Source organism: Sinocyclocheilus grahami, unplaced genomic scaffold, assembly GCF_001515645.1.
Source record: "Sinocyclocheilus grahami isolate Dianchi unplaced genomic scaffold, SAMN03320097.WGS_v1.1 scaffold20.1, whole genome shotgun sequence".
Lineage (NCBI taxonomy): Eukaryota > Metazoa > Chordata > Actinopteri > Cypriniformes > Cyprinidae > Sinocyclocheilus > Sinocyclocheilus grahami.
The window spans coordinates 496,377-518,304 of NW_015505199.1; the positions used below are offsets into that span (position 1 = coordinate 496,377).

At 38.7% G+C, this 21,928-nt stretch overlaps 1 protein-coding gene across 1 annotated transcript in view; it reads left to right on the forward strand.

The window, feature by feature from the left end:
• Positions 1 to 21,928, forward strand: part of LOC107555673 (ephrin type-B receptor 2-like) — a 181,125-nt gene that overhangs the window by 68,967 nt on the left and 90,230 nt on the right. The window contains exon 2 of the mRNA XM_016238545.1: positions 17,516 to 17,601. Coding sequence (XP_016094031.1) covers positions 17,516 to 17,601 — 86 coding nt within the window. The remainder of the gene's footprint in view (positions 1 to 17,515; positions 17,602 to 21,928) is intronic.

Below are 21,928 nucleotides of genomic sequence, written 5' to 3' on the forward strand. Positions count from 1 at the left end.
TTCTAGACATGCCAAAAATTTGAGGCTACAGCACAGCAGCTCTTCTTCTTCGTCATCTCGTCTGATGCGCTCACTCAACCAAGCGTTCTAACCACGACCTCGCCCCTCCCCACCCCCCAACCATTCGAATTTCTGTAGGCGGGAATTATTTGTAATGAAATTCTAATGAGCCGCTTTGTGATATCATAAAGCCCGGAAGCTGTAGTTCTTGAAAATTGATTTTTTTTAAACTAAAAATCTCCCTTTGCAGTGGACTTTGAGATTTGTAACTTTCTAGATCTTTTTTATGCCCAAACATACACACTACACACTGACTAAAATTAAAAAAGTGAAAAAGCATAATAGGACCCCTTTAATATGAATACACATAAACTTGCCTTAAAAAGAGACTTTATATACTTTCTTGGATTTACAGTGAGCTGTCACAATTATTATTATTTTTTAAATAATTAAATTGAAATGCTCAGAACTCTATTGGTATGTTGGCAGAAATATCCAATTGTCATAAACATTAACTGTAAATTTGTGTTGGCAGTGAAGTGGTTACCTATAAATTTACTATATGGTCACCTTGGTTTTAAAGCCGCACTTTATTCAGTATAAGCCAACTGCAGCACATTTGATTGTGACTGTGATAAACGCTTATTTATTTCAAACAGTACAATAAAATCCTAGGTCGGAGGAGGAAATCATAAAGCTAAATTATGTATCACAATTGTGAATAGGCTGTCATGGCTAGTTTTGTATTGAATGTACACATTTTTTTAATTTTGTTTTTCTCTTAATGGCTGTATTGTTTGTGGAAAGTAGGTAAACAGGTTTGAAAATGGTGTCTCTTTCTTCAACTTGCAATTGTAGCAGACTATGTACCAAGATAGCCTGTGCTTTGTCTCTGATAAAGCACCTTATTTGATGGTGCTGCTTTGCTTTGCCAAAACAATGCTGAATGACTCTACTAGCCATTTTTTATTGCCAGACTTTACTGACACTTTTATTATAGTCCATCTTTCATAAGCTGAAGAGGGTGTAAAAAGAAATACACTGCCCAATAAATATGCACACTGTTCCATTGCTTAATCAATGTTTTTTGGCACGTTTTTATCATTTCCATATTAGTCTTTGAAGTTAGAGCAACTGAGATTTAATAGTTAGACATTAGGCTACTTGTTTTGTCTGTACAGTGCTTAAGCACTTAAAGCATTAACGTTAACCATTAAAATGATGCACCTAAAGGTCTATTTACTGGTCAAAACACAGATCTTTTTATGCTTTTTGCTAGATAAGCAAACCAAACCTCTAAATCACCTTAAGTGACTGTAATCGACCGAGAGCAAAGACTGAGGAATGTGAACGAGGGGCCATTTGACATGCAAGAACATAGACTCCAGACTTTAAACAAGCAATCTGTCTGCGCATTACACAGGTCTTACGCAAACGTTTATGTGTGTTTTAAAGTCGAAGACTAAGTCTGTCCTTTGCTAACTCTTTTATTGGATAATTTCAGGTGACAGAGTGGCTTGACGGACAGACTTGTGCCTGTTTCTGCTCAGGGGAAACTTCTTACCCTTGCCCTTCCTGGCGATCAATTACCCAAGTATTTTGAGCCCCTGTTTTGTTTGCAGGCTTGCAATATTATACCACTTTCAAGGTTGCTTAGCCTCACGTCTGCCCTCTGAATGAGCAGTTGAGCCATGCTCCTCCAGGAGTAGAGGGAGCGAGCTCCGTCCTGAAAGCCTCCATCAACTCGATCGCTTAGAAGCACCGAAATCTAAGTGCACTTGACTGACCCCTTCATCACAGGAGCTCCAGCCCACACAGTCGTCCAGCACGGATCCTGAATTATGGAGGTGTCTCTGTGCAAGATCTGTTTAGATAAGAAATGAGGCCCATCAGTTGTACGACTGATTAGATTCACTGATGACTTTTAACTGTCCGGTATTTGAAGATCAAGCAGCATTCTCTTCATCTAGAAGATTTTTTTCATGGTTCCCAATTCATTATGTCGCAAGTCCAAAGTAATTAAAGAAATACAATCGTGGTTTGTGTTGGATGGTGCTTCTGTGATATTGAAATAGTTCAAATTTCAGATGGGTGTTGTGCACCTCAGCTGTTAGTAATTCCATCTGAGGGAGTTTACAGACCGAGACTCATCAGTTATAAGGGCTTCCAAGGAAAGTTCCTGATAAATTTGCTGCCCTATATATTGTGCTTCCCTCTCCGCAGCTGCACTGAGATCCATCCCAGAAATCTTGCACACTCATGGGCCTCTTTCCTCACTTCTGTTCCACAAGCATTGAATTAGTGCTAGACATATAAGAGCCCTCAACGGGTTTAAACTCTGTCATTTGGCTCAAGTATCTAAGTAAAACTAAAGCTAGTTTCCGTCCAGAGTGGCATAACAGGTCAATCTGATGACCTGAAGCACTTTTTGTCTGTCATTTTCTCGAATTTTGTTTGGGCTTGGCTTGTGAAATCTAGGTGGTGCAGCAGGCTACCAGACACATAATGGTCTTGTGCATGCGGCCTGCAGTGGAGGCCGCCCCAGAGGCTCTTGTTTATAGTTCCCAGAGGACCACAGGGAGCCATTATTCATCTCGGGATGACGAGTAAACTCATGGGCCTGGAATCTGCAGCGAGACGGCACTTTTTCTTTCCATTCGTTCTCGGTTTTCCCTTTAACATGCAACCTCTTGGTGGGAGGGTCACGGGTCTGAAGAGTAACACTGTTTTTCTCCCCGGGTCAGGAAACATGATGGAGCAGCAACTGATATGGTCCACCCATAAAAAGTCCCGAAGAGATAAAAACATCAGTCTGTGGTTTGGATAACAGCTTAAAGGCACTGCTTCTGTCAGCCCTCAAGAATAATTGTTCTATGCTATCGTTCTTATCTGTAACACCGTTTCTGTTCGCATAAAGCCCCTCCACCATTTTTTGCCACCTCAGCACACTAATAATGCTAATTTTTTCTTTATTATTGTTGATTTATGGTTTAATAGAGACTACTATGGATAGAAAGGAGAAGCTTTGCATTGATTATACATTAAAACCCTGGCCTAACTCTGCTGACAAATATCAATAAAGTTTGTTTTTGGCAGACAGCACTCCATCGACTGGCAGGAGAACGTCTCTAGGTTACGTATGTAACCATGGTTCCCAGAGGGAACGAGATGCTGCGTCGAGATTCGCTTTGGGAACACCCTTGCGTGACCGCGTTCTGAAGCACGTGTCAAATCAGTCCAATGGAGCAGCGAGACGTCACGAGCGGGGTGACGTAAGCACCAGAAAGTATAAAAGCGCATCCAGCAGAGCGCAAACCAGCTTCGATGAAGTAGCGCCTGCAGGGATGCAGGGTCTTGTTCCCTCGGGGAACCATGGTTACATACGTAACCTAGAGACATTCCCCTTCAGGAACTTGAGCTGCGTCGAGATTCGCTTTGGGAATGAGAATACCCACTGTGCCATACTACCAAGTCCCTGCCTGTGTGTGTATCTTATGAGCACATCAAGAAGAGAGAACTTGGGAACCTGGGGTAGATGCCAGGTCTAGGTTGTAAAAGTCAAGTCACCTTTATTTATATAGGGCTTTTAACAATACAGATTGTGACAAAGCAACTGAACAGCATTAATTAGGAAAATAGTGTCAATAATGCAAAATGACAATAGTAAACACTCATTTTTCAGTTAAAGACAGTTCATCATTGAATTCAGTGATGTCAACATCCAGCTCAGTTTAAATAATATCTTTGCAATCATGTCAACGATATCGCTGGAAATGAAGTGTCCCCAACTAAGCAAGCCAGAGGCGGACAAAAGTGTGCGGAGAGGACCAGCCCGCCGCAGCACAAATGTCCTGCAAGGCCACACCCAAGTTGACACCCACACACATACTCCTGGTCGAGTGCGCTCTGACCCCCATAGGCACGGGAGGCCAGAGGACTCGTAAGCTAGTGAGATAGCCTCGACCACCCACCTACTTATAGTCTGCTTGATCGCCGGAGATCCCTTCCTTGGCGGACCAAAACAAACAAACAAAAGCTGATCTGCCTTACGCCACGGGGCAGCTCTGTGTGCGTAAGCGTCCAGCTGGGATTTTCGCTCGTCGGAGCTCACTGAGCCCTGAAGCACAGAGGGTGGCAGGGGTATCAATAACCCTCCATGAGGGCAGTGAGGAGACCCACACACATACTCCTGGTCGAGTGCGCTCTGACCCCCATAGGCACGGGAGGCCAGAGGACTCGTAAGCTAGTGAGATAGCCTCGACCACTTTTTTTCTTTTTTTTTTTTCTTTTTTTCTCGGGTGGGTGGTGGGCGAAACCGCAGCGCGGGTTTCCGAACACTGAGAGAGAGCCGCGGATCTAACGGGTGAGGACCGAGAAAAGGACGAGCCCGTCTCGGATCCCTCCGCTAAATCATCAAAGCTGGTTTGCGCTATGCTGGATGCGCTTTTATACTTTCTGGTGCTTACGTCACCCCACTCGTGACGTCTCGCTGCTCCATTGGACTGATTTGACACGTGCTTCAGAACGCGGTCACGCAAGGGCATTCCCAAAGCGAATCTCGACGCAGCTCGAGTTTCTGAAGGGGAACATCTCGTCGCGTCAGACCTTTTAAAACTCTCTTTCAATGCCATTGTGCGCGTCCTTCTTCAAATATCGACAAGAAAATCTACCCTTGTGTCTTTCATGGGTCTCACTCTCGGTCAAAAGAAACCATTACCTATTGTCAAGCCTGAGAATCGACATTAACAAGGAAAAGTTCATAATTGCAGCTGCAGGTAATAAAGAGAGCCTTATGTGATGAGGCCACGGCATTATGAACATATTGAGTATCAGCAGCACACTCCGTACTGTAGCAGATTGAATAATTTGCACTTGGGAGATGGTTATGGATCACTCAGGGGGGTAATTTGAAGGTGTGATCCAGCCCAGCAGGGCAGTACTTTTAATTTTTCTTTATTGGGTGTAAAAACTGTTGCTCTGAATAGCTTCTCATCACACCTTCGCTGAGTCGCAATGCTGATAAGCATGCGGCAATTATGCTAGGTGTTAATGTTAACTGTAGTGTCTCTGTAAACTGAACATATGCTCGCAGGATGTTTTTCCTGATTCATATTTTTAGACTCAAGCCTTATTGTTTGTTTGATGCTTGGCTTTGGTTCTTTTTACTCCAAGGTTAGTGGTGATGACCCTTTTTAAATGAAAACAGATGCCACTGACTCCATCCAAGCACACACTGGATGATCAAAATAATCAGTGCATGACTTCTTAATCAGCTCTACTTTGTGGTATGTTGTGCTATTTATTTATTTTTTTAGCTGCGCCAACATTATTTGAGTTGTATTTTCAACAACTAAATGTCATTGGACTTGGTTAAACTCAATTCATATTTTAGGTTGCTTTCTAGATTCTGTTCGATAGTTGAGTTTAGTTTGTGGCCTTGAAACGTTTGGTAGTATTTTGCATCCTTAATAATTAACAGTTATAATTTTGGATTGTTTAAAATAATATTTTCAGTCAACCATCAGTGATTTTCTGTGCTTAATGCAAAACATAAGTGTATTCCATAAGTAAGTAATGCAAAATAAAATCTGACTTACATTAGTTCCATTTTGTGTGTCCTTTTGGAACTATTATATTTCAAAACTCTTTGGAGCGTCATGTGTTCATGTTGAAAAACATTGTGTTCAATTCACTGGTTTTAATGTGAACAAGAGGGAAAGGTAATGAGTTGTCTTCCCTCCACAAACATGGTTTCTCATACACATGGCCGCTAAAAAGAAAGCCCGCAAGATATTGACTTATCGCAGAAATCGAGTAAGCAAAGCGTTTCATATTAGATCAATTAACATGCAGCAGAGAGCGGTCAAGCATGCTCAGTGTCCAGCCAATTTGATTACATGATGTGAATTTCACTGAAGGCGCTCAGATACGTGAGACTACTGCATATGAAGAAATTAGTTATTTATTTGGCATTCATTAAACATTTAAAGCTCCATATTTCTCGCCTCATCAGGACAGAGCTGAGATCATGTTCCTACCATAAACACTAATTGCCCTAAAATTTAAATCCTGTTCCAAATGTCCATCTGTTGAGGATTTCTGATGGATTTTGAATCAGAGTATTAAATATTAGTAGGGATGTAACGATTAACCGCGAGCCGGTTGAAAATCGATTTAAATATGTGACGATTCAAATCGGTTGAGATGCTAAACAAATCGCGATTCAATTAGGGGTAGGAGTTTATATGAATGTATGTCTGAGGGGAACTTACTCTCTGTCGATGGTATTTTTTCTTTTCCTCTTGCCTCTGTATAATGCATATTAAAGTTCATAAGTGCAGCGCTGCTTTGTTTACAGCGGAAACCAAGGAAACACTTTAAGCGCCGCCTGCTGGCAGAGAGTGAATCTGCGTCTCATTCAGCTCGTCTGCTGCTTCTGTTTCATGCAGATATTTTTTATGCATTGTTTCACAAAACTGAAGTCAAACCATTCTGTTTTTGCTTCAAATTTCGAAATTATACAATGTAATTTAGATTAAAAATGGCTCATGTTGCATGTATGCATTATCATTGTTTGGATCATGATTAAAATGCAGTGGTTGCCTCTAATTTTAAATGGAAAGAGCACAGACAAAGCCTTAGTTTGTTTATATGAATAGATTTATTTTTTTTGTGTTACTTATTTATTTGATTTGGGGCTTGTTTTAAAATTTCAATTTAGTTTTGTTATTCACATTTACAATATATTTAATTTTTGTTATTTAGCAGACGCTTTTATCCAAAGCGACTAACAAATGAGGACAATAGAAGCAATCAAAACCAACAAAAGAGCAATCATTTACAAGTGCTATATTAGTATATTATTATAGTGTTATATTTCAATTTCACAAAGAAACGTACAGTATTTTGTCCAAGCAATAATAAAAGGACACATTTCATTTTTAATTTGTCTTAAATCTCATTTTGTTAAAAAAATCGTGAATCGAATCGTGAGTTGAGTGAATCTTTACATCCCTAAATATTAGCATTACATATTTATTCATAAAGAGATTGAATGTATATTTCATATTTTATTTTATTAAAAATGTTTCTTTTGATATTTATTTTCCTTTTTTGTTTACTTTTCATGTTCTAATGTGAAAGGTAATTGCATATTTATGAAGTGCTAGCTAACACGCGTTAGATTGTCTGTGCCTCCACCATCTGTATCCAGCCTCAGGGTGCTGTGACATCACAACCACTCGAACAGCAGACCTCCAGGTTTTCCCTCTCTGTCGGAGAGGAGTGTCTTCTGAGGTGTTAGATGGCCACAGGCCCCATTCTGCATGACGTGAAGTGTTCACTCTCATTAGTGTTTAATGACACAGCTAAAATGCAGTGTACGTAGGTGAGAGAAGCATCGATATTTGACCTTTACCCTCTTTATATTAATACAAGCCTGCTTCAGTCTGCCTTTTTGTTGTTATAGATCCCAGACTAATCATTTTAGATTTTTATAGTATGTTTATTATGCTATCAAAGTAATTGAAAATGTAATAGTGTTATATAGCAATAATTTAGCATGATCATCCCAAATGTCTTACAGTTATGAGTTCTAATCTGCCATTGCAGCCTCAGTAATTGTTCAACTGGTAGAGCATGGCGCTAGCAACACCTAGGTCAGGGGTTCAGTTTGCACTGAGAGTCACTTTGGATAAAAGCATCTGCCAAATGCATTAATGTAAATGCGTAACAGTGTAACTCTTGTCCAAAGCTAGCAGAAGGAGATCAAACCTGTTTGAGGTTAACCCCGCGGGTCTAGGAAAGTCTAGGGTCCCTTATGGCCAGATTTAAATATTCAAAAGGATATCAGAGAGAGGAAACCTTTAGCCACACGTCTCCTCCACTCTTATGAATATTTATCCGTCTCCAGTTGGTTCTGGAACATAACAGGGTGTTGTAGAGCAGCGTCTGTTTCTGACAGTTCGCGAGCAGTCCATCTGTGGCTTCCTCCTCCAACAAAGCTTTTTTGGCTTGCATGGAGGTCTCGTAAAGGTTCCTGGGAATCCCATCTGAATGAGAAGATCCCGGCACAGAATTACGCTGACTTTTAGCAAATTTTATTGATTGTTTTAAAGGGTCTTTTAGCTCATAAAATGGGTAATAAACCATTGTTTTGGCAGGTTGATGACTAAGCAGAATTGACTGGTTAATGTAATCACATGTGCAAAGAGAGAGTTTATTTGGTGATGGTCATTTGGAAAACAATTATTGTGGTCATGTTTGATTTTCATTGCAGAACACTGAAGAAAGAAGCTCTTGGATGCAATTATCTTTATGTGCTCCTTGTTGCGGTTATTCAAAGTGCATGCAACTTGTAGCACAAGATAGAGATACATTAGAATACATTACATTGCTCATAGGTCAACCTGAAAAAAGGTGTGTAACTCTAATCCATAGTACAGTATCTCTATTCTGCAGTCACAATGTAGATTAAGTCAGAAAACTATGCATCTCTGGTCATTAGTCACCGAGACTAGAGCATATATCCCTTGTTCAGAGCGCCCACGCTGTATAAGCAGCTCAGGAGAGGCATATCCCTACCAAGCTCAGCCAGAAGAAAGGCATCAGCGTGTATTGCAGACTTCCAAACCACACAGCCGTGACAAATTGGATTCCTCTGTGTTCATGCTTGCACAATGTACACATTTTTAATCGTCATTGCTTTGGTCTATGGCCTGTGGGCAAGGAGTAGGATGCGTGCAATTGTCATTTTCATCAATTGGATGCGTGATGATGTTTCTGAACCTGTCAGCTTGATGCAGAGATTTTTCATGCTTGTTTACCTCACAGGTATTTTTGCTGTGATGCAGCACAGTCAGTAGGTGTTGATCTTGCAAATGAGGATGCTGTCTATTCCTGGAAATTTCAGCTTTCTGTTAGAAATAGGGCTGCAAGTTTTGGAACAAAAATCATATTACAAATAGTGTGATTATGATTTGAACTGCGATAAGACAAACATTTAAAAATCATCTCGTATTGCTGCTTATTAGATATCAAGGCAAAAAGACAAACGTAATACATTTGTTGTACAAGTGGCATGGCATGATGTTAAATCCTCCAGCTTTTATTTTGGTGGAAATTTCTGTGTAGCTGGGAAAAAAGTTTTAATACACTTATCTGGCCACAAAAGGGATACAAATTATGCAGCTGTGAAAATGAAGTAAACCTGGCACATTCACATTTTTTTCACTCTTAATGTAAAAATTGCTGCCTTTTGCGGTTTAATAATTATAATTTCAATTTTATTTCAATTTCATTGCGCAGTCCTTTTAAATCAAAATCTTCCTGCTCACGTTAGTATATTTATGTAACTAAACTGTAGAATGATTCATCTATGACACTTGATTTACATTGCATCAGCTGTAATGGTTTTTAAATATGGTGATCTTTGAAAACCAAAACACATTAGCCCTTAGCATCTCACAAGTTGGTGGCACACCATCTAGCTTCCTTAAAAACAAAAACATATTTCAATACATGGAAAGACCACAGCACTTGGTTGGCAGGAAGAATAGGATTTTGTAATCCAGCATGATGTAAGGTCCAGCATTTGTGCTCTGATCTGCTTTGGAATAGCGATCGTTTGGAAAGACAGTTTGTCTGTCAGCTCTCTCCGTCGTGTTGTCAGACACAGCCAATCAACTGAAGCCAGATCCTAACCTAGACGAAAAAGGGCTTGAAGAAGAAAAAAAAAGCGAGTGTGAGCGTAGCTTGCAATTACCATTTCGTGGTCCCCTTGTGAGGCACATTCAAAGTAAATAATTAAGCTTTTCACCGAAGAAACATCAACCCATTTAAACAAGCTGCTAAAGAGGCGCTGGGATTGATTTGAGGGACTGGCCTTGAGACAAACACAAATTAGAGAGTAGCCAACATCTTACTTGTTTAGAGAATGTGTGTGTGTGTGTGTGTGTCTGGAACCGTCTGTTAATGTGTGTGAGTGGGAGATAAAAAATGTGCAGTGTTTTCCCAACTTTCTATATTGCTATAACTCCTTTTCAACCCTTAGCGTCTTGAATGATGTGCTAATCGGCTATGTAAGGATGGAGAATTACTGTAGCTCGTCCCGTGTTGAACTCTGGGATTTCAGAGCTACATCATTGTGTCAAGCAGTCAGGAACGCTCCACCGACTGTGTGGTAGCATATTTCACAAGGAACCGCATGCTGCCAAAATCAACCGCCCGCTTCCTCTTCCTCTGAAACACACTGATACTCTCTGTTGGCTGAGTCCACTTTTATTTCTGCCTGGTCTGCCACATCACTCCGCACTTCCCTACATCATCTTCATTATCATCATCTGACCCCTAAATTCAGCATTTAGTTGCCTAGCAGTAATCCCAGAGCATTCATAAATCTCCACGAGAGAGCGAGACCTCTCGGTGGATCTGTCTAAAGTGCAGCAGATTCTGTTTTGGTTTTCTCAAGCCCCTGAAGTAACACTGGTGGGGTTTGGGTATCTGCCACCTTCCTGGATTAAAGCCTCACTCTCATGCACGTTCTGGGTGCTGTATGCTCTGGCATATGGACTCAATTACCTATACAAAGCCATTCTGTAATGCGGCGGTTATGTGCGCTCCACCTAATTGACCCTCGTTGTGCTGAAAGATTTCTGAACGGCTAGGGGCACGTCAGAGCTGCGGAGCGAAGCTCACTCATCATTCCAACTGCACAGGCCTCTCTGCCCTTCAACATGACATATGAACGTCATTATCACGTGCACATGCCACTCGGATAAAATGGTTTCTCCGGACCCTTCATTGCAGCCGGATCCCAGTGTTACATCGATCCTGCTTTAATTACCTCTTGTGTGGTTTCTTGTCGTATATGTAAAAGTATTTGCTTGTGCTTAATTGCGGCAACAGAAATGTGGTTATCGGTCACATGCCCTAAATACTGGTTTCAATTCTAATGTGTTCCTGACCCAACTAGCTTTAATTTTTCAGGTGTGTCTCAGAGAGAACAGCGTGAGGTTACATGCCCATGAGGAACAAATGACTGTGTAGTAGAGATGACTTCTCTAATCTGGTCTGGAGCATGTGCCTGGAGTTACAGGCCTGTTTCTGTGCCAGGAAGACATACAGTACTGCTGCTGCTAATGAGGAAACATTTTGCTATCAAAGGATTTACAAATCTTACACCGCATTCAAGACAAACTGACAAAGAGAGCTGTTACTCTTAATTTTCTTAATTTTAGTGGTGCAGTGGGCTAATCTTAATCATTAGCCATTATTTTGTGTCAGAAGAATGAGGCACATTGGGAATCTGTCACAATTCGCTACTGTGAGGAGCACGTAAACGAAGGCGCGAGGAGTGGAACTCAAACATATAGATTTTAATCACACCAAGGGAACAAGGAAAACACACATAGCAAGGGTAGACATATACAATTCCTGATGAAGGAGAACAGAACGGGCTAGAACTCAAATAGGGCAGATAACGAGGGGCAGACAGGTGAGGAGGATAACTAATAATGAGACACAGGGAGAAACTAATGAACTATGATGACAGGAACAGGAAGATAAACAAATAAGGACATAAGCATAACCTGGAGCACGTGGGGAAAGAAAACACACACAGACACGTAACATAGTCTGACAGAATCAGTATGGTATTAGTGTCTAAAGTACTTCGTAACACTTTACAATAGAGTTCTATTTGGTAACATTAGTTAATACTGTGGCTAACATAAACTTACAGTAAGTAGCACTTTCACAGCATTCATTCATTTTGTTAATATTCTTTAAATTAATTTCTACTGCATTTTTAGCATTTAAGTTCATTATTATTTAAACAAAAAAAAAAGTCAACATTGAACAAAAGTGTATACACTGGCATTCAAAAGTTATTGGTTGGTAAGTATCTTATGCTCACCAAGGATGCATTTATTTGACCAAAAATACAGTAAAAACAGTAATATTGTGAAATATTATTAGTTTAAAATAATTGTTTTCTATTTTAATATCTTAATTCATTTATTCCTGAGATGGCCAAGCTGAAATTCGTGTCATATGATCCTTCAGAAATCATTCTAATATGCTGATTTGCAGCTCAAGAAACATTTTGAAAACAGTTGTGCTGCATAATATAAATTTTTCGTGGAAAATGTGAGACATAAATTTTTTTTCTAGGATTCTTTGCAAGTTCAAAAGTACAGCATTTTATTTCAAATATAATTGTCTTTACTGTTGCTTTTGATGAATTTAATGCATCCTTGCTGAATAAAAGTATTAATTTCTTTAAAAAAAATCTTGATTCTTTTGAACAGTGGTATGTATAAATTAACATTAACCAAGATTGATAAACGCTGCAAAAACATAATTTTGTTTTATTTTATTTGTTTATTCATTTTTTTTTTAATTTACTAAAATGAACACATTTAGCCTTATTGTAAAGTGCTACCAGTGCTTCTAGGTGCTGATTCTGAGTCACTGATGTGAATTTTGGCCTATTTGGAAGCCATTGCTTCAAGCACTGCCATGTGCTATCAAAGGATGAGGGGAGGTTTTTTTAGGCATTTGCTGCCAAAACATTTCAGTCAGTCTCTCCATGTCCACCTCTGCAAGTTTTAGAATAACCATACCTTAGCCTTCTGTCATAACTGGCCCACCCACCACCCACATAATTGAGTTAGAGTCAGCCCAGCCGGTTTCTCCGGAAGCATCCTCCGGAGAGTATATAAAATCAGCCGAAGACATACACAGGTATTAGAGATATCAGGGATTTAGGCAATATAATTATCATCCAAAGTCTTGCTATTTATCATTCTAAGTCAACATCTCTTGATGCAGATTTGGAAACAGGCCCAGATTCAAGGTCACTGAATGTATATCTATGACTATGTGAAGTGGGTACACAAAGTCCAGTGCCTGTGCAACAAGAGTGTGTGTGTGTGTGTGTGGCATTCTGTGGCCTACAGCTCAAACGCTAATCACCTCCCCAAATAAACAGACCCTCCTGTTAATGATCCATGTAGCCATTTTATATGGCAGCGGTCCCCAAATAACTTTCTGTGGCCTTTTTAAAAGTAGCAATTTTAACAGGTGCCACTTTTTCTGGCTCAGGAGCATAGCTGCTGACCAATCAATTTCCCCGACGGTAATCCCTGGTCTGAAAGGATCCTGTTTCCTATCAATTAACGTGGACTGGTGTTCAGAGGCTGCTTTTGTTTACAGCCTTGTGGTGAACAACTGGCCTATCTAACCTTCAGATGAAATGCCATGGTGCCCTAAAACCCAAGGAAAACAAGGGCTGTGTTATTAATACTTAAAGCCTGATTCACAAACAGAGAATAATTTGTTTACTAGTTGTGCTGTATGTGTTTAGTTCACTTAAAGGTTCGTAAGTGTCATTAGTTTTTCAATTCTTTTACAGTGCACATCATTTTTTTAATACTTTAAATTTGGACCACAAACTCAATTAAAACATGACTAATATGAGCTAAAAGTATGAGCAAAAGGTCTTTTTTTCTCCATCATACTATGCAAAGATCTCTCACTAAACTGTCAGAAAGCTCCTCCTACCATTACATATTCACATTGGGGAAATGCACGGCTTCAAAAAAAAAAAAAATCAATCCTGTTGAAAAGCTTAAACTCATGTGTCCTCCTGGGTCTTACAATGGCTGAGATATGGCTGTACTGTGACTCAAGCTTATTCATAGGCCCGGGCTGGAATGTGTTGTCACCTCCAGACATGTTGTGAGTGTAAACACATTCAGTCTTCATGGTGCCACATCCACCACTCTCTTCAAAAAGTCCACAAGAGAATCCTGTGGTGCTGACAGACCCCTCTGGTTTACCTCGTCACAGAAGATGAAGAGTTGGAAGCAAGACGTAGCAGTGAAGTACGGCCATAACTGCAGGGAGTCGTAAATCTTGAGCTTGGCTCTGCGTAAGCAGAGGCCTCTGGTTGGGAGGGTTATCCATTGCACGGTTGCATCACTCTTCCAGACTACGAAAGGCAGGAGCTTATTAAGTGCAGGAGCTTATGAAAGTGAAAGAATGTTTACCAGTGGTGGACGAAGCACACAAATCTTTAATTTTACTCGAGTAAAAGTAAAATGTTTTTGATTTTTAATGTACATAAATATTAAAAGTAAAAAGTACTGATCAATGAATGTTTATTTTGTAATTTTATTTAACACTTTTATATTTAATAATTTTATATTTTATAAAATTCTACTGCTCAAAATACCTGGGAGAGGGGGACTTGTTGTACACAATCAAAACATTAAATATATTAAAATAGCAATTTAGGTTACAGATACTTTATGCATGCAAACAAGTGAAAAATAATATATAAAATAGCATCGGAAAAAATAACAAAATTTGTGTTGAGTCGACAAACAAAATACTGTAAAAACAGATGTAAAAAATATCGAATTTTAAAAATGTATGCAAACATACTAGTTTGAAACTCATTTGAAATTACTTCAGTGGGGAAGATACATGGGCAGTATTTGCATTTGCGTTATTTTAATGTTATTTTTAATTTTTACCTGAAACCTAGCCCGTTGAGAAAGTGATACACAAATGTGGACATGTCCTCATTCAAGCATTTTACAGTGTGCTTAAAATCTGCTTTTATAGCAGATTGAGTTCACAAAAACTGATAGTTGTGACCTAAATATGATTTTTATTTACAATAATAAATCTTAAAATTCATCATTAGTAAGTTACTTTTCACGCCATCAGTCGTGAGTGCACTCAAGCTCCGAGAATCTCCCATTGACTCATTTTGAGTCACTTCAGTGAGTTGTTGACTTAAGAATAGCTGCAATCCGATCAGTCTAATTCACGAATGAATCGTTCAGTGTGATTTGCGAACCGATTTAAGAGGTTCATTGAAAAGAATCAGCTTGTTCACGAATCGCACACAACACTATCGCGTCTCAGAGTGGGTGACGATTTCTCCAGTTCAAAATAATGAAAAACGACATGTTTTTAAGAAATATTGTGGCGTAAAAAGTACACTATTATGCTTTGTTGTAGTGAAGTAAAAATAAAAGTTGCTCAATATAAAACTACTCAGATAAATTTGAATTGAATTTAATTGAATTTATAAAGGACCACATGCCCACAAGTATGGCATGAGGTTAGAAAATTCACTTTGCCACTTTTCCATACCTCTGTGTACCAACTGAAAACTGATCGCCATTTTGGGTTATGAATTTACATAGAGACTAAGTTTCATGAGTCTGTGTATACATTTTAGGCTTAGTGATAGTCAAATGTAATTTAGCTTAGATTTGTGTGCCTTAGAGATGTAATAAAATTCCATGTCCTTGTAAAATAAACTTGGACACACGTGTAGTTTGTTAATTGAATGCTTTGGTTTTTCCTGGAATATAATTCAGAGGGAATCTGAGGTATAGAGACATGCCCAAAAAGCTGCATTCCTCCACATAGCCCCAAACAGTACGCTTACTGTTTTCCTTCAAAATCGCTGTCGTTTTCAAGGCCCCTTTTTAATTGCAACCAGCATTCGAAAGCATATTTAAAATGATCAAATAGCCTAATGCAAGATTAATGAAATTCTGTAAATGAATAAGTATTTCCAATAGTTAAGACTAGTAATTATGTTGGCCTCAAGCTGAGCCTCTGAAAGATGTTTTGTACTGCGATGCTTGTAAAAGGAAGTCAGAACAGCTGCATCAGACTGTGATAAAACCCAAACTTCCTCTGTTTCTATCAAGCTCCTTTATCTAATTTTTTCCAAAGTTCAACAACTTAATCTTACTCTAATTACTAGAGGAAATTAATTAAGCCATCAATGTGATAACATGAATTATTCACATGGGATGACTGACGGCCAATCTGAACTGAGAACTATCATCCCCGTGCCTCTGAGGACCCCAGACGGCAAAAAGTGTTCTCTTTGACCCCAATTACTTGATGTTCTTTAACATCAACTAATCAGTAGAAATAGAGTAACTGGCCTCAAGTAACTATATTTTTTCCCCAACCTAGCAGTCTCAGCACAGAAATAGTTGGTGAAAGGCTGGCTAATCTTGTTAGTTGAAGGTCTGACCTGACGTTGAACAGCTGTAATAAGTAATTGAAGTAATCGTTATTGAACTAATATCTGCTGAACCAAATGGTCATCTTTCATCTGATCAATTCTTCCATTTGCTGTGCCACTTAAATCTGTAGATTCTGTACTATTCAGACATGCATAAAATGCATGTCCCTATATTTCAATATTTCTAAACTCTTTTATCTAGGTGAGAAGAGTGTAACAAATGTTTGATGTATATAGAGGGCTATTTATGGAGCTCTGTGAGTGATAACTGATTTAAAAACTATTATATTCATGCAGAACATTGATGAGGCAGCGCTGCCTGTTTGGTGATTTCATAACTCCTTTTTTACGTTATTAGATTTTTGTTTAAAATGTGTGGGTTTAGCATCAGCGACAAGCATACTTCCCACATTTTTTCGACAAATATTATGGGAGGCAGCAGAATTATATTTTAGTCACAATAATTGAGAAAATCAACTAGAATATGTTTTAAATCATCTTTCAAATTAGCACACAGTATGAACAAACCAAATCAAAATTCACTTGCCTTGTTCAGCATGAAAATACAGGCATTTAAAGTGGTTTCACATCCTATACGCCCATAAGTGGTGACCCAAACTGTGTACTGTGATAAGAGAAGTCAGCCTGAACACAAATTTAGCTTTTCTCATGAGTAGAGATATGGCTAGAACGATGCAATATGCATATTTGTAGATCTCCATGCACATTCGCCTGCAGTGGCATATGAAAGTCTGTGAAAGATTAGCTTTTCCCAGTATCAATATGCTGCCATATCATTATTGAAAGTGTCTCTAGTGGTTATCTCATCCTTGTCCAACTGCTAACCTACATCCTGTACCCTCGTGTAACCTCTGCAGTGGTGGAGCCAGATAGTGGGCTGTTGTCTCTAAAATATCTTCGCTGAATCACACAGCAGGGAAGCAGAACCCACTATCCTGCTCCTTTCTTGATTTTACAGCATTTTTATCTTTACTACTGGAGACGGCTGCAATATCAAAACAGATTTAAGGCTGATTCGTGTCAAATGTGTTGATTGTATTTTATGGAGCAGTTGGTTAAGTGGGAACACAAGCCTCTATAAATGTCTGGATAAAGAATTATGTTAATGCATGAAAATGTATTACATATTCATAGCTTATTATACTTCCCCAGCATTTCCTTAGGCAAAGACTGAGTATAAAAAGCATTTAAGCTCTATATTTGGTTTTAGTCTGTTTTTATGTTGAAGTTTATTTGTAATTTAGGAACCTCTTGGAAATGCTGGAAACAACAGTAGCAAGTTCCCTCACTCTGTTTATTGAAGATAACTGATAGATTGCTAGATAGATTTGGTTGATATCTGTGCATGAACTCAACGATATTGAACATTGTACAAAGCATGACCTGGACATATCCTGTTTAACCTTTTTATGTTTCCTCCTGCTTCCACAGAAATGTTGATGGACTCCACCACAGCGACCGCAGAGCTTGGCTGGACAGTATATCCAGTGTCGGCAACAGCTGACAGCAGTATAAGTGTAAGTTCTCTTTACATTAACAGATGTCTGAGGTTGCATGAAATTATCCAATAATGCTACTTGTCTGATGATTGTGACAGAAACTGGATGTGAATCCTTATTATATAATGCCAAAAAGACTAGGTTTCATTCATCTAGGCTCACGCCTGCTCAGCACCCACTGGTCAGAGAGTAATTAATCACCTCCTCCCCCACACCAGGATCTATGCTCTTTCGAACGGATCTGGGGAAGAAAAATTAGGGCCCTATGAAATCCATTTTATTTTTTTCCAAATTCCGTTTCTGGAATACATTTTTTCTGTTTGAATTTTTCTGGACTCCTTTTTAATGGTTCAATTAAATTTTATTAATCAAAAGGCATGCCTAATTAATTAAAATCGTGAAACTTATACAATTTAACATCAATTTAAAAAGTTTAACAAACATTACATATTTAGGGCCCTATAAAATATGTTTTTTTTCTTCTCCTGTTCAGTTTTATTGTTACCAAATTCTGTGTTTAAAGGAGCTGTTCGTTTAGGGTAGGTCTTTCTCATTTTCTCCTCCAACTTCAAAATCAATAATTCTGTCAGGACCACTATCGTCAAAGATGATTGACAATTAGCATACAGTTTGGATTGGCGGTATGGTTCTGTTCTGGGCAAGAACTCCATGCGCATCCATGCAGGCCAGCATGGATGAGAGCAGGGAGAGCAGCAATAACCCCCCAGGGTAAACAGAACAGAACCAACATAAATGTATTGCAGATATTGTTAAAGTTCAATAATTTTATGTACACATTTTAGAATTAGTCTGATTCAAAGGAGAATCAGAAGGCTGAATCCTGACTGACAGAGGAGGAGTTGGGGATGGAGGAGGGTAATTAGCTATTGAGCAATGCGAAAACTGCTCATAATTCTGAGGGACCTTATATACAGAGGTGTAAAGTATTGGAGTAAATGTAATTAGTTACTGTACTTGAGTATCTTTTCAGGTACTTTGTAGTTGTACTGAGTATCAAAGATATTAGCAACTTTTACTCTTTACTTCACTACATTTTTTTAAGGAGTATCTGTACTCTTTAATCCACTTCATTTGAAATGAGTGTTGCAGTTACACATTACAGTTTGCATGGACCTAGCTTTTTCTGCAGCAGTTTTCCGCAGCTTCTACACAACGTTACAGTTTTTCACTGGCATGTGTCTGTGACTAGTGCATATTTGAGCCTATATTTAGTATAAGTAAAATACTGAAGTACTGTTAAAATCAGATACTCTAAGACTTTTACTCAAGTTGTTTTGGAATTGGTGACTTGTAACGTGTAGTGGAGTAATTTTCACTGTAAGGTATCTGTACTTTTACTCAAGTATGGTTTTTAGGTACTCTTTACACCTCTGCTTATATATGAATGCTTAGATAGGTGTCGTATTCCCATAGGTAGATGGGGATCAGCTGAGAGTCAGCAGATGCGAGCTTGACTAACGTGACCTGCCAGAACTAACGCTATGCTTCATTTTTATTCGTAGTAGTGGTAGTAGTAGTAGTATTACATGCATTCTACTGCACGATTGTAATATATTTCTGACACAATTTATTCCAGTTAAAGGGAACTTTTGTTTTGACGGGTTGCCAAGAATACCTTTAAGTTTCTGTGTGCATATGATATGACGATAGTTTTTGTCAAATGAAATGGTGAAATGCTAATGAAGTACTCTCAGAGCAGTTCTGGGGATGTTGTTTATGTGTTTATGCAACCATGTCCTCATTTAATGAGAAGGCAGATGCTGAAATCACCGTGAGTATCACGCGCACTTCAGTATTGTAAACGAAACCATGCTTCTGTGCCATTCATTCACACAGAGACACGCAGAACATGCAAGATTCATATTTAAATAGTCTTTTTTGCAGCTTAATATTTACAGATACTAGTCCATATCATGATTTGATTTAAGTGTAATGACCCACTTTTGATTAATTCATCCAAACTTTGACAAATTCCGTGACATTCCGAGTTATATTCCATTTAATAAATTCCATTTTTATGACTGGATTCCACGATTCTGCCCATGTTTTCCACAAACGCAGAACTCATAGGGCCCTAGTAATTTGCTGGTGTATTTATGAAAAGCCACTTCCTATTTTATTAAATTATTTATGCTTTTGTATCTGTTTTGGGGGATGGTTTAAATTATACCATTCTGTGCATCTGGAAGTAGAAAATAAAAATGGAAGACTGTAAGAGAGAGAGACTAAAAAAGTGGAGCAAGAAAAGAGGATAGAAGGCTGCCATTGTGGTTGAACAACTTCAAAGTTCTTCAGATATAATTTTGCTCACCATCTTCTTTTCAAACCTTAGGGCATGCAGCTTTTTATTTTCTTTCTGTACTGATTCCAGCAATCAATGTAAAAGTTTCTCCGGGTCTGAGGCTCTGGATTAAGTCTGTACCGAATAAGATTCACCTCTCCTTTTCCTTTCTAACAAAGGAAACGGAATTACACATGGTTTGCATCACCACATCTTTTCCATCTTTACAACTCTAGAGGTTTAATAAAACAACTGCAAACATCAAATTATTTCAGTACCACAGCTAATAGCTAGACAGAATGTCTTAATATATAATTAATATATTTCACTACATAAAGTGAAATGACATATCACATGGTTCAGATGCAAAACGTATTCTCTGTTTTGATACGTTCAGAAACGAAGATGTCTAAAGATGCCTCAACATCCATGGATTCTTCAGTGAGGAATGCTGGTGATCGGTCCAACTTTCCCTCGGATTCGTTTTCAGTTATTCTGCTGTCTGACACTACATACAGTATTTTCAAAGAGCATATCACATTTCTTAAAGTAAATGAGATATAGAGAATAGTCATAGGAAGACATAGCGTACTTTAACTTCAGTAGGGGGAAGGGTGGTCCCCCACAGCAGCACTAAACAGGTGGGATTCTGTAAACCTTATAGAGAGAAAGGCCTTAAGTTATTGTCTTACACCCCTGCAGAGCCTTGTGGGCTTAACTAAAGTATCAGTGTCAGTCAAAATATAGAGCACCCCATCAACAGTTGGCTTTCATGCCACCGAATATCTTTGTAAAATAAACCCCTGTTGCTGTACTGTCAAGGAGAAAAAATCCAGATGTGGTTCTTTCTCTCATTCATTCTTTGGTTCGTTCACATTTGTGTGCTGAATTCATTCTAAACACTTTGATGTTTCATGCAGGTGGAACATACTGTATAGAACGGTGTAATTATGGAAGTTAACACCTAAATTAAAGAAATATTTATGGAAACCCTGTATCACAGCCAGGTGTGAGGAGCACATACTTCATGTGCTTTCTGCTGTTATTATGTTTGACTGTACCTGTTACTCCACATGACTGCATAGAGACTTGTTTGGACCTGCACATCATTGCAGCTTTTCAAACTCGTGCTATTTCAGATATTGTTTAATCATTTGAAGTTGGAATTTGCTCGCTTTTAATTTGGTCTGTTAGATTTTCGGCCTGCACAGGGTATTCAGTAATTGTTTCGAGCAGCTACATAGAATCATATGCAATCTTCATGTTTACTTAAAAACAAAAAGAAAGTGGTAGAGAAAATGTTAAGTTGGAGAGCACTTTCAATAAACAGAGTTATGTGAACCTCTTGATTCATTCTCTTGACCTCATAGTTTAAATCATCAAAAAGCTTATAATATATTTATATATAAACACAATTTCACTTGTTTCACAGTAGTGGAAGAATTTTATGTAAAGACCGATAGGATGTAAACGTTTTATTTAAAATGACTGATTTTTTATTTATAACTGCTATGGTGTGTGCAGTCTGTGGAGAGCCTCATAAGGCTGCAAATTAAGTCATTACCGGCTTAGTTAGAGAACAGTGTTGTAGGGGACATTACAAATGTGTGTAAATGTCACCATGTTCAAACTTGGTTTTGGTCATGCATCTAGACTTGTTGCTTACTGATGCAGAACATGAAAATAAGCCAGTACATTTGTGTAACGAATCGGTGTGATAATGTGGCCCTCACTAGATTGCCTCGAGGTCCAGATCAAAGATCTGTCATTAGTCATCTGTGACTCTATTTGCATGCTTATAAACAGGTACTGTCTGTTTTGCAAGTAATGAACAATGAAATGAAATGTGATACTGTAAAGGGAAGCAAGCTGACAAATGGCCTCTTTTAAAGGGATAGTTCACCCACAAATGGAAATGGTCATCATTTACTAACCCCCTCAACAATTCAATCTGATTATGATTTTGTCTTCTGTGGAAAATTTTGAAGAATGCTTATTTCCCCCCCCCCCCCCCCCCCTTCAAAAAAACCCGGGGGGGCCAAA